The sequence below is a fragment of the Artibeus jamaicensis genome, unplaced genomic scaffold, assembly GCF_021234435.1.
Source record: "Artibeus jamaicensis isolate MK-2021 breed Jamaican fruit bat unplaced genomic scaffold, CSHL_Jam_final contig_1016, whole genome shotgun sequence".
Classification (NCBI taxonomy): domain Eukaryota; kingdom Metazoa; phylum Chordata; class Mammalia; order Chiroptera; family Phyllostomidae; genus Artibeus; species Artibeus jamaicensis.
This window is the reverse complement of record NW_026521195.1, coordinates 6,197,070-6,209,820: the sequence shown is the minus strand read 5'-3', so window position 1 is coordinate 6,209,820 and position 12,751 is coordinate 6,197,070. Positions and strand designations below refer to the sequence as shown.

The 12,751-nt window shown below is 50.3% G+C and overlaps 1 protein-coding gene across 3 annotated transcripts in view; it reads left to right on the top strand.

The window, feature by feature from the left end:
• The first annotated feature begins 3,081 nt into the window (after positions 1–3,081).
• Positions 3,082–12,751, top strand: part of EEPD1 (endonuclease/exonuclease/phosphatase family domain containing 1) — an 82,927-nt gene continuing 73,257 nt past the window's right edge. For 2 of the 3 annotated variants that reach the window (XM_037126561.2, XM_037126559.2), the window contains exons 1-2: positions 3,082–3,515; positions 3,861–4,856. In XM_037126561.2, coding sequence (XP_036982456.2) covers positions 3,979–4,856 — 878 coding nt within the window. In that variant the 5' untranslated portion in view covers positions 3,082–3,515; positions 3,861–3,978. The remainder of the gene's footprint in view (positions 3,516–3,860; positions 4,857–12,751) is intronic. The other variant, XM_037126560.2, reaches the window with a different exon arrangement.

The window sequence follows — 12,751 nt, the reverse complement described above, 5'->3', positions numbered from 1 at the left end:
ATTTCCCCCTTCTTTTCTTCTTCTCCTTTTTTTATTTTCCTCATTTTACTTCTGCCTTTTCTTCATTTCTTCTTTTTTCTCTTTATTCTTTTCAATTTTTCTCAAGTTTATTGTTTTGTTCTTTTTTCTTTTTCTCATTTCCTTATTGCAGGGGCAGAATATATGATATTCAATACCCCCTTCTACATGTCTGTGGACAGCCTGCTTTATTGCAAGAGCTGCCACAAGATACTCATCTACCACTCTACAAGAGAAGGACCCTGAATACTTCAAAATTCTCATGACACAGCTGGAAAACAAAACAACAAATAACCAAAAGCACTTTCCCTCCGAGGTTTCAAAGCCTGGTGAGCTCATCCTAAGAATGGGACAAAGGTTTGAGGAGTCATAAAGGGGACCGAATTTGGAGCTGTGGCGCATCGGCTTACCTTGCTGGGAATGCAATGCCAGAGGATCACATCTATATGCTAAAATAGACCACTTCAGTATTCGAAACCTAACACAATGACAGTGCACTTGCGCTCCTGCTACCCCATCTGCCAGGCCCACCCATCACTGGGGAATTTCACTGGGCTTCTCTTCTGCTAGCTCCACACTCAGCTTCTTGGGTGGCATCCTCTGCTCCCTGTCCGTCCCCTCCTCTCCACCCTGGGTCACCTACTCCTCCCCAAAGTAAGCCTGTCTTTTTTTTTCCTTTAAGTTTCAGGAGCATTCCTTTTTATTTTTGAAGATTTTTCCCAACTTCACTGAGGTGAATTGAAGTATACTAAGCTGTACATACTTAATGTGTACCATTCTGTCAGTCTTGACATACATATACCCATAAAACCATGCCCTTGCAAACATTTTCATCATCCCCCCAAAGTTTCCTGTGTTCTTTTTCACACCTTCCTCCTGCCATTGTGTCCCCCACCCCCCCACCCCCGCCTCTGCATCTGCTGATCTTTCTCTGTAGATTAACTTGTATTTTCTAGAGTTTTGTTTAAATGGAATTATACACTGTGTTCTTTCTCTCTTTTTTTGGCCTGGCTTCTTTCATTCAGTACGATTTTGAGATTCTTCAGTATTGTGTGTATTCATAGTCTGTCTTTATTGCTCAGTTGTATTTCCTTGTACGGGTATGCCACAATTTGTTTACCATTCTCTGCTGGTAGCTTTGAGTTGTTTCTGGACTTCAGCTATAACAAGTAAAGCTCCTAGGATTTCATACTTTCTTTTCTCTGGTAAATATCTAGGGAATGGAACAGTTTGGGTCATATGGGGACTATACGTTTAATTTTTTAAAAAACTGCCAAACTGATTTCCAAAGTGGTCATACCATCTTACACTCCCACAAGGAATGTATGACAGTTTCAGTGGCTCCGTGTCCTCACACTAACACTTGCTGTGGCCAGTCATTTCAAATTTAGCCATCTCATTGGGTTTTGCTTATTTTAATGCACAACAGTTTAGCTACCTCTTAGCTTCATTTCTACCAAGGGGAACACAGGCTTAGGTTTACAGGGAATCAGACCAGATCACACCTGCTGTGCCAGTGAAGTTCACAGTGGATTTCTCACCCTCCAACGGGTCCTGGTTTGGATATAAAATACATGGTTTCTCTATTTCTTCTGCAACTGGCCATGACCCCAGGTTGTCTACCTGTAGCCACAAAGGCCCCGCAAGGCATTCTGTTCCAGGAAGACTTTTCCCTCCTCTGAAAGTGCTTCTCTTAAATGGCTTTTTTCTTATTTCAATAGAATTACAGGAGGAAAGGAGGGGCATAACTTAGTGTGTTATTGGGGAGGAAGAGCAAGCGGAAGTTGATGGACAGAGGGGCTCAGACCAGGTCCTGATGACATCATTTGAACTGGTTGCAGCCATGCTTGAGGGACAGAAATCTACTCCTTAACCGCCTCCCTCTTTTTTTGTCTGAGCTAGTTTGAGTTGGATTTCTCTCTCTTGCAATTGAGTCCTGACTAATAGGAGAGCGTGACTCAAGGCAATAGCATTTTACCAAAGCCTCGGCAGCCTCTCATTTCACATGTCTTCCCCGAGAGTTACTGTTTTAGCTGACCTAGCTCTGGGACCAGAAAGCAGAAGCATTGGTCACTTCAGTTGGGAATGAAACTTCAGAGAACACCAGGGGCAAAGTATTTAACAGCATCGCCACATGGTTTGTTCAATCGAATACTCTAGCTTCACGTGTCCACTTTAATGCAGCAGAATCTTTAATCTTGCATTACAGAATCTGTAATGCAGCAAGTAATCATTACTTACTTTAATGACAAGTAAATCGTCATTCCCAACTAGCGTTTCCTTCCTTCTTAATGAGATTTAATGCTTAAGGAAATATGCATATTTACTCAGTGCTAAGTGTGTACATGAGCATTCCTGTTAGTGACCTCTGTGAACACATCCCCACGGTGAGTCACTAGCGTTGTTTGAGGGCATCTCTGTGTGAGCGGTGCAAAGGTAATACTCTAGTGGAAAAAGGCAGTAAGTGGGGGTGGGAGGTGGATGGCAGAAGTTAAAAAGATCCCATCCAGTCCCCTCTATAAAATTCTCAAATTTGACTGAACCGAGAGGTCCCTGACCCTCAGGACTGCCTGGCCCCTGCTCCATGAGCCAAAGACGAACGAAATTTGGCTGGAGGCCAGACAGGGACGGTCCCTGGGCGCTGCTCTCCTCCGCGGGGCTGTCGGGCTCCGCCCTTCGAAAAGCAGCTGCACAAGTCTCGCCTTTGGTGAGACTAAACAGCCCCCAACCCGCACAACCAGCCGAAGTCCAAGGTAGCAATCCTAAATCAGTATACGCCGACTACAGAGAACCCTCCAGTGACTCGCCACAGTCCCCCGGGTATCGGCCCCGCCCCGCCGTCCCTAAGTCCCGCCTCCGTGCTCTCGAGTTCTGTCTCCACCCCCACGCGCTCGGGCCCCTCCCCGCGTCCCGTGGCCCCGCCCCGCCAGAGCCCCCACCCCCGCGCTCTGGGGTTCCGCACTCCCAGGCCCCGGCCCCACGCTCTGGCCCCGCCCCCATGTGTCCCAGGGAGTAGGGGGGAGGAGTTGCAGCGCGGGAGGAGGCGTGGCCGTGGTGCGGCGGAGGCGCGGGTGGCGCGGTCGGGACTTTGGCTTTGACACCGACGGCGAACGGGACCCAGGCGCTGGTGCTGGGCACTGGATGCGGTTCTGGCAGATCCCGCTTCCGAGTGAAGCGCAGGACTTTTTGCCTGGATCAGTGCAACTGCGGCGACGCTGCAAGTCCTGGTGCGGCCGCAGCGGTTGGCTTTCGCCGCGGGTGTCGCTGCCCCGCAGTCCTGCAGCGCTGTCGGCTCTGGGAGAAGGACTCCGAGAGTTTCTCCCGCAGAAAGAGCCGGGACGCGCGGCCCGAAGCGGCGTGGGAAGGACGCGGTGGCCCTGCCCCTGACCTGCAACCCTGCCTGCACCAAGGCTGGAGGCAGGGCCCAGTGCTGTTCCGGGCTGGGCTCCGGCTTCGGAGCCGCAGGTGGAAGGACGCCCCGGGGTAGCGACCGAGAGGTGGGGCGCGGGGAACGGAGGCGATTCTGGTATTCTGGTGGGAGTCGATGAACACCTTCGTGCCCACACTTGTGAGCACAGAATCCGGCAGGAACAGAGGTGTGGGCTGATGGAGATAGGTATCTTTCCAAGAGAAGCGAATTAAAGCCGTTTTGGATCTCAATGGGATCAAACTAGACCTTTCCAGAGGAAAATCCACAGGGGCTAGCCTCGCTGTGTTCAGGGTTCAAGGACAGCCACCAGCCCGGGATTCCTGGTTAAGAACTCCGGCTCTAGGTAGGGAGTGCTAATGCAAACTGATTAGCTGATTCCATTGATTTGTGTATTTATTAATTTGTTTTCCAGGTGGCCAAGTGAAAGGTACTGTTGGACGCTTTTTGTGCCTGTGAGACACAGAGAGTTCCTAGTCAGAGAGTTCTTCTGTGGTGGCGAGGCCTTCCAGGACCCCTGATTTTGGCCGGTCATGGGGAGCACCCTGGGCTGTCACCGCTCCATTCCCCGGGACCCCTCGGACCTGTCCCATAGTCGCAAGTTCAGTGCAGCCTGCAACTTCAGCAACATCCTGGTGAATCAGGAGCGGCTGAACATCAACACGGCCACGGAGGAGGAGCTGATGACCCTGCCAGGGGTGACCCGTGCGGTGGCTCGAAGCATCGTGGAGTACCGTGAGTACATCGGTGGCTTCAAGAAGGTGGAGGACCTGGCACTGGTCAGTGGCGTGGGCGCCACCAAGCTAGAGCAGGTCAAGTTCGAGATCTGTGTGAGCAGCAAGGGCAGCTCTGCACAGCACTCTCCCAGCTCCTTGCGGCGGGACCTGCTGTTGGAGCAGCAGCCTCATCACCTGGCCACCACCGTGCCTCTCACCCCGCGCGTCAACATCAACACGGCCACCCCGGCTCAGCTCATGAGCATCCGAGGACTCACGGAGAAGATGGCGGTCAGCATTGTGGACTACCGCCGGGAGCACGGGCCCTTCCGCAGCGTCGAGGACTTGGTGAGGATGGGCGGTATCAATGCTGCCTTCCTGGACAAGATACGGCACCAGGTGTTCGCGGAGAGGTCCAGGCCCCCGTCCACCCACACCAACGGGGGCCTGACCTTCACCGCCAAACCTCACCCCAGCCCCACCTCCCTGAGCTTGCAGAGTGAGGACCTGGACCTGCCGCCAGGTGGGCCCACCCAGATTATCTCCACTAGGCCTTCAGTGGAGGCTTTTGGAGGCACAAGGGACGGGCGGCCTGTGCTGAGGCTGGCCACGTGGAACTTGCAGGGCTGTTCGGTGGAGAAGGCCAACAACCCCGGGGTGCGAGAGGTGGTGTGCATGACGCTCCTGGAAAACAGGTGAGCAGGGGAACCACCAGGGGTGCGAGGGGTACCAGGGGTACAGGCAGCCCTTGCATGGCCTCATCTGTACATGCCAACGAGTGGACTTTTGAGGGTAGGAGAAGGGCAAGACTATTTCATGAGTGTCCTTGAGGCCCCAGCCGGTACTGTCACCTGTAGCTGAGCTCTCCTCCAGAATTTTCGGAATAGAGCTGTTTGGGCTTGTGGCCTCTATCTTGAATGTGGTACAGCTGAGATCAACTTAAAATTTGTGGGTAAGTGGAGGTTGTATTGGTGTTACTGCTTTGAAGAATGGTGTTTGGCTCAAGACTTCATGGGTTTGTAGCACACCAGGCCATCAGAGCATGGGAAATACAGTGCAGTTTTGCATGTGAGAAAGAGCTAGTCAGATTTTTTTAATGAGCAGGAAAGTCACATTTGTTTTACCAAATGTGCCCCTTTGTGTGCACAAAATCAGCTGAAACACCAGGTATTTTCAAACACACGCATGGTATATATTTGCCAAAATGCCATGAATGAATCACTCTTCATTCTTTTTCCCTTATTTAGCCTGAAGTTGGTTTTCAGGCCCACCAATTGCAGTGCTAAATGAATGTGACCTCTTTTGTCCCATAGCCAGAAAAGGTCCCACTGGTGTATGATGAACATGGGCCACATCTCCCCATCTGAACCACAGTAGAGACTGTGGGATGGGCCCTTATCGCAGTGTTTACATTATTCACAACAATACTCTCCATAGGAACTTCCGCCAATCCCCCCACCCCCGTAAAACTGAAACAGTATTATCTTAGCAACAACTGCTGTTAGTAAAATAGTGACTGTATAATGTAATCAGGTTTGGGAAGGAAAGAGATATTTGTATGACCCCTTCCAGGCCAGAGATCCTCTGAGCCTGACACCCTACAGAGGTGGTGTGTGCTGGTGGCAACTGGCCGCTTTCCTTTGCTCTGGGTTGTTGGCCCTCTCAGGGTGGGGGTGGGAATCACAGTGCACTGTGGCAGAGCATTGAGATAAATGGGTGAAAAGAAAACCAGGTCACGTTTTGCTGGCACCATCCCAGTGGCACATTCTCGTCACTGAGGGTGCAGAGACTGTGCACCAGCTCAGGGACCTGTGCCTGGGAATCCCCAAGAGCTCTTCCCTGCACTGCCGCGGCCTCTGATTTGCAGCATAACTCACTCTTTTTGCAAAACCATCCTGTACCCAGGTGAGAACTGGGTTCTGCCCTGGGAGATATTTCTCCAGGATGCTTGGTAATTGTCCACATCCATAGCAGTATTGGTGTGTGTAAGGGGCAGGGGAGGGCAGGGGGGAGAGATGGCTGTTAAATTCCCATCAGGGGTTTCTTTAAGGCTCGCTATGTGGGTGGAAGGGGATGAAAAGGATCTGAAGTTGCCCCAGTGAGAATGATGGTCTGAGCAGCTCCAGCTCATTTACAATGACAGTGATTTTTCAAGTGCCTTCTCTGGACCAGCACTGGCTTCGCAGCCGACTTGGGAACTCTGGGTTTCTTGTGTTTTCTCATGCCCTCCAGCTGGTTCTGGCACACATGCAAGGTTGAGCCCCGTTGTAGTGTGTGTCAGGCAATCATCTGTCCCTCTGGCTTGCTCTATAAAGTGCCCCCCCCCAGTGCTGGCTTTTCTGACAGGCTCAGTCAACCCATCCAGAGCTTTCTAGGTGCTGTGTGTGTGTATTTGATTGTTCTGATCACCCCTGTGTTTGTTCAATCATATGACACTCTTTCTGGTCAGAATTTGAAGGGCTTATTCAGCTTTTAGAATAGATGAATGCCAAGGATAAAAAACAGGAGAAAGAGCTGGAGACAGCCAACCTCAGAGTGGACTGCACCCTGCGGGGCAGACCTGGGGTAGCCAGGGGCACTGGAGGAGGAGTCTTAGCAACTCTGGTCCACAGCAGCCACCTCTCTCATTTCTCACACGGGACCACAACTGTTGTCCTGGGCAGTGGTGGCTCCTTTTGTCTGTTCACAATGTGCGTGGTGCTCTGGGCACTCCAGCCACCTGACTGGGGTTTGGTAAACATGAAGTGACAGGCTCAGGGCCTGTGTGACTATCCTAGGGCTCTGAGAGATGGCTGATTGTGACAGAGTGGATCACGTGTCTTCAGATCAGCAAGGCACATTCTGGAAGAGCTGTGTGTTCATCCCGAGTCACAAAATCTTTCACATTCTAATGGATCCCTTTCTTAGTAAGAGGAAATAGATTGAGGTTGAGCAAGGATAGATGTAGGTGAGTTTCCGGGCAGCTCTTTTTATTTCATTCCCGTGTACAAGCAAGGGTTACCTGACTTCTGGATCGGCCCTCACAGCCTCCGGCAGCTTTCCCATTCGTTCGTCGTCCCCAGTAATTCCAGGAAGAGTGCAAGGCTTGCTTTGATTAGTGATCTCCATCTTTAGGAGAGGAGAAACAAAAAGCAAAGAAGTTCCGTGACTCGCCTCCATCTCACAGCTTATGTCAGTGACTCAGCTGGGACTCAGATGCAGACCCTCTGACTTTAGACCCGTGCTCCTGGCATGCATGCTGCGTTGGGTGAGCAAGTCACCTTCATCCTCCCTTTGTGCGTGCACCCCACACTCTGCCCATTCCAGGACACTTGCCAGATGGCATGTGCTAGTCACATTTCCTTACATCCATTGTAAGCACGTTACACACACACACACACACACCCTTGACCCCACCTCCTCTGTGTTAAATTGGTGAAATTCCTTAACCTATCCAAGTCTCAGTTTTTTCATCTTTTAAATGTAGTTCAAGAAAAAAAATAGGCCCTTCCTTTGCAAAGGGAATGGCTCACTGATGGTCTTCCTTTCTGTGGGTTTGCTTTGGGACAGGGGTATCAAACTCATTTTCACCAGAGGCTCCATCAGCATCGTGGTGCCTTCAAAGGGCCGAATGTAATTTTAGGTCTGGATAAATGTAACTACTTCTTAACAGTTAAATGAGAGCTCAGTGCTGCTGCTGGGTAGAAACAAGGTGCCAGGCCAGGTAAAACAAGGTGGAGGGCTGGATTCAGCCTGAGGGCCAGATTTAGCCTGAGGGCCTTGTGTTTGCCACCTGTGCTTTAGGAGGTGTGTTCTTAGAGCAAAGGCACCTGTGTAGTTCTAACGTGTTTGTCCGGCCTTGCCCTGAGGTGCTGCTGCATTTGTGGGCCGGCATCTGGGAGCTCCAGGGGGCTCTGTTTTGCCTGCAAAGGCTGAGGCAGGACAGTAGAAAGCTCGATAATCAACAGTCACCATGAGCCTTCAGGATGTGTGACAGGGAACTGACAGGTTTTCTGAGATTCCTTTTGCCAAATCTCAGTCTTAGGTAATATTTCTTCCTTGTTCAGGACGTATGGAGCAAGACTGAAACAGGAATGCTTCCGCTAAATATCCTTGCGAAAATTTGGTGACAGCCAACATATGGAATGGGGATTATTTAATTTTTCTTTCTTTTTTTTTTGGCTGAGGAGTTTTTGGTTTCTGAAAAAATAATCCCGGAGAAATGGAGAGATAATCTCTAAAAGAAATCAGGAGGTTTGATATTCCACTTAATCCAGTTTCCCCATGGTCTACAGCAAAAGGAAGTGTGTCAAAGTCTGGAGCTTTATAATGGACTGAATATGCTTTTATTTTTATTTTTTTGGCATATAAGGACAAGGTGAATTAGTACCTGGCTTACTGATTGTGAAAAAAGATATTAGTTCATCAGACTTGATTGTTAGGATCAACATAGACACCACTCATCTTGTCATTTGATTCGTTCATTGGAAAATACCCATCGCATGGCTGCTGTGGACACGCAGACGCTGAATTCAGAAGTCAGCTTAGCCTTGTTATTTAACAGTCAAGTAATTGTGAATCAGCTCACATGGCTCAACCTCAAATAGTCTGGGAAACCCAGATTTTTAAGGAGGGGGGAAAGTCACTGAGTATAAATGATATCTGGTTGTATGTTTCCCACATGAATATGGGGCTCATTCTGGGTGAAAGGAGTGGGGTAGGTGCAGCCAGACAGAGCATCTGGGGGCAAAGAGCTCAGCAATCCCCTTCGAGGAGAAATTGTGGAACTTGCTTTGACAGCTGTGGAAACTGAGGCTCGGGCTAAACAGCATCCTCATGACCTTCAGAAATGGAGGCGTTGGAATAAGGATTTGAAGCCAGGCTTTCATCTGATTTCAGAGTCAGGAGCGAGGTGTCTGTTCCCAAATGTCTTTGTCCTGGGGCCAAGCCTCCCTTGCCTCCCTGCCTTGGGTCTTAGACTGCCAGGCTTCACCTACACTCCAGGGGCTGTGGCAAGGCCCCGGAGGCCTCTGCTCTCTTCCTGTCTTTGTTCTTCTGAAGGACCAGGCTTATGGCCAGAGGTAGAGCAGTGCAGAGGACTCAGGGCCCCTCCACCCAGCCCCTGTAATGCGAGTCCACGACCTTGGCTCAGCTCCAGGGTGGAGTTCTGCTTTTCTGAGCCGAGGAGCTCTGGGTCATTTCCAGAGAGCAAGGTGGTCAGCACTAAGCCCACTGGATTAACAGGGGACAGTGTGAGTGCAGAGAGGTCCTGATGTGGGCTTGACATGGGGGCGGGGGGGGTAGGGCATGGGCGTGTCTTTTCACCCAAGGGAAAAAGGTTACCCATGTCTTTCCAGAAGACTGGGCCCATTTGGGATCTGGTTTTGGAGGTTCGATGGTGCTGATTGTCCCAGGGGATAGTCATTCCTTTATTATTTCCTCATTCATTCAACAGGTAGGTTTGGGGCTCTCACTGGGTGCCAGGTTCTGTGTCTGGCTCTGGCAATAAAGTGGAGAACAGGTCACCATCCCTGCTCCCACAGAGCTTCTGTGCTAGGTGGGGAGAGGAACACCCCACATGTAGATAAATACAGACAGTGGCTCGTGATGAGGAGGGTGGAGGTCAAGGAAGGCCTCCCCTGAAAGCCGATGTTGGTCAGGAGTCAGGCATTGGACAAAGTTGGGGAAAAGAGGGGCCAGCCAGTGCTAAGGCCCTGAGACTGCTTGTTCCAGCCAGCCAGCCAGAGTTCCGGGAGCGGCAGGTGGCTGGGGTTACAGGGAGAGGCAGGGCCAGGTGGGTGGGACTTCTAAGGCTCTTATTTTAACAGCACAGGGAAGCCAAAGAGGATTAGAAACAGAGGTTGATGATTACCTGTGGCCAGGTTGTTCTGGCTGCTGGGGGTCCCGTAGTAGTGGGTCCTGGGGGTTTAGTAGAGAGGCTGTTGCAGAGCAAATGCTAAAGATGATAGTGGCAGGGAAATGGGAGAGTGGGTGAAGATGAGAGGATCTTTTAGAGGGAAAAACTGGAAAGACTTGCCTGTGTTTTGGATATTGTGGGGATTAACCGGGTGGATTTCTAGAAGACAGGCTCAGAGGCACTTAAGAAATCCCGGGGCTGACTCGCATGCCTCTGCGCTTCGTGGACACGATACAGCTTGCCAGCCTCACCCCTCCCCTGTGCTGTTGCCTTGCTCAGGACGGGCGTGGGGTCTTGGTCCCTCGTGGATGGAGGAAGAGCCTGGTGGTCTGAAATCGGCTCAGACTGGCATCTGACAAGGCAGTTTCTCTTCGATATCTGTTCCTGTAGAACAAGGGCATATTTGGGGGGTTCTAGGGGACTATTTCTATCAGAAGACATCTACACATATTTAATTCAATGTTGATTGAGCATGTACTCTGTGGCCACTAAATGGTGAGGTTAGGGAGGCAGGGAGCCCCCAGGTGATAATGTGTGATGAGGGAGGAGGTACAACTTAAGCGCAGAGGTCTACCTGCTGCCTGCCTGGTTCTGGAAGTGTGTGACGTCAGCTAGAAGAAGGCAGAAGGGACAGGACCCGGTCAGGTGGTTGGGAGGGAGCCAGTCTAAAGAGGGGTCGGGCTGTGAAGTGGCCATCGAGATGAAAGTCAGCAGCCACCACGCACGCAGCTTACAGGTGAGGAGTAGGAAGTCGGAGTCAGTCCCGACACTCAGGGGCCAGGGTGGCCCACGCCCAGGCTTATAATCTAGAATGTTCAGATGGGGATATGTCAGGCTCCCACGTGTGGTGCCTCCCAGGAAAGAATAGCAGTGAGGTGTGTGCTATTTTTATTTCAAAATCACCCTGCCTTCCCAAAGATTCTATCCTAGACAGAATTCCTTAAGGAAGAACTCTGCCAATAATGAATAAAATGACGCAGTTTGCTAAAATTTGGTGTGCTCAGCCTAGACACATGGGCTGTGTGTAGTCGTGGACAGTGGAGTGGAAGTTCCACCCCAGCGATTTCTAGCATCAGATATCCGGGAGGTGCCACAGAAATGCCTGGCCCTACCTGCAGCCTGGGAGCCCTCAACCAATAGTTAGGGACTCAGAAGCTTCCGGAGCCTGTGCCTTGTAGACGGGCCTGGCCTGGACAGCAGGTTTCAGTGCAGTGTTTCCATTGACAGCCGCCAAACAGCTGGATTCCAGTGGAGAGGAACGCTGGGAAGCCAGGCTCAGCGCTGACATTTCTTTATAGAGGAAACCCTTGAATCCTTCTGCTGAACCCTTGGATGAGGAAACCCTGGGTCTTCCCTACTGGGTGCAGCTATCGCACTCTGTTGCTTTGTTATTTGTTTCCAACCAGCCCTTGTTTCCTGCAAATTCTATTTTGGTTCAGCCATTACCTGATTAGGCTGTTAAGCAAGGCCTTCCATTGTCTTTCTCTAGCAGAGGCTGTCATGTGTTCCCGTGGCCACATTTAAGATTTCAGGGTGTGGTTTTATTGTGTTCTGGGGTGCTGAGTCCTGTTTGCTCACCCAGAAGCTGCGGGGTAAAATTGGTACCTCGTCTTTCTCACCTTGGGCTAAAAGCGTGATGTCTTTTAAAGTGGGAGGTCTCAGATGGATTGCTACTTTTAAAAGTACTGATCCAATATTCTACTAAAACAAAAAACTTCTCCAAAATGTATTTTCTTTCTTTTTTTCCTTTGTTTCTTTCTCATCACTGTTTATTGGGTGAACTCAACTGGGTGAAGAATGTACTTCCAATAAGCCAATTCAGCCTGAGTCAAATGTGTTTGCAGTCTTTTCTAAGATGTGGAAAGAGTAAAACAGTTTTGGTGGCCTCAAAGTACCCATGACTGTCACTGGGCCTTGAACTCGTCTCCCAGTACACTCAGGGCTTCGTCCTCTCTTGCTTGGAGGGTGGCTTCTGCCCATAGCTCCAGGTTACCGTGTTGCTTCACCGGTCAGTTCTTTACAAAGAGCTCCCCAGTTATTTTTAATTGGAGGGGACTCAGTAAATTTTAAGCAGTAAAATTCTACATGTCCCTCCCCCTTCCCATAGTGGTTGTATTTTCAGTGTCCACCTGGTTGTAGTCGTACCGAGAACAGAAATGATGGCAATCAGCACTGACAAGTTCTGTAGCGAAGGCCCAGAGCTAAGCAGCTTTACGTGTGGACAGCATTATTATTCCTCTTTTACAGATATAGGAGAGATGGTTCAGGGGAGCCAAGTAATTTCCCCCAGGTCACACAGCTTTTAGGTAGTGGAGCTTGAATGATAGAGGACCCAGGCAGGGAGGCTCCAGAGTTGGATGATAAGAAGCTGCCTGGGCTCACTAGAGCTGCCCCACGTGCCTGTACTTATTCATCACCCCTGCCTGCGTGCTGGACTAGAGTTCTCTTCGCCAGAGTGGTGTGCATTCCTGAGTCATGACCTCTCATAGGTATGCCGTTATATAATGAAGTCCATATGTGTGTGTGTGTGAGTGTGTGTCTCTTATTTGCTTCTTCAAAGCCGAGCAAGGGTATTTGCAAAGCAATCTGAGTGCCGGATCCCATATGTTTCTGACTCTTCAGTCTTTTCCAGTCGTCGTCGTATCACAGCTATTTTGACAGTAGTTTCTTTCAACAACTTGCTTTTAGAGGAAC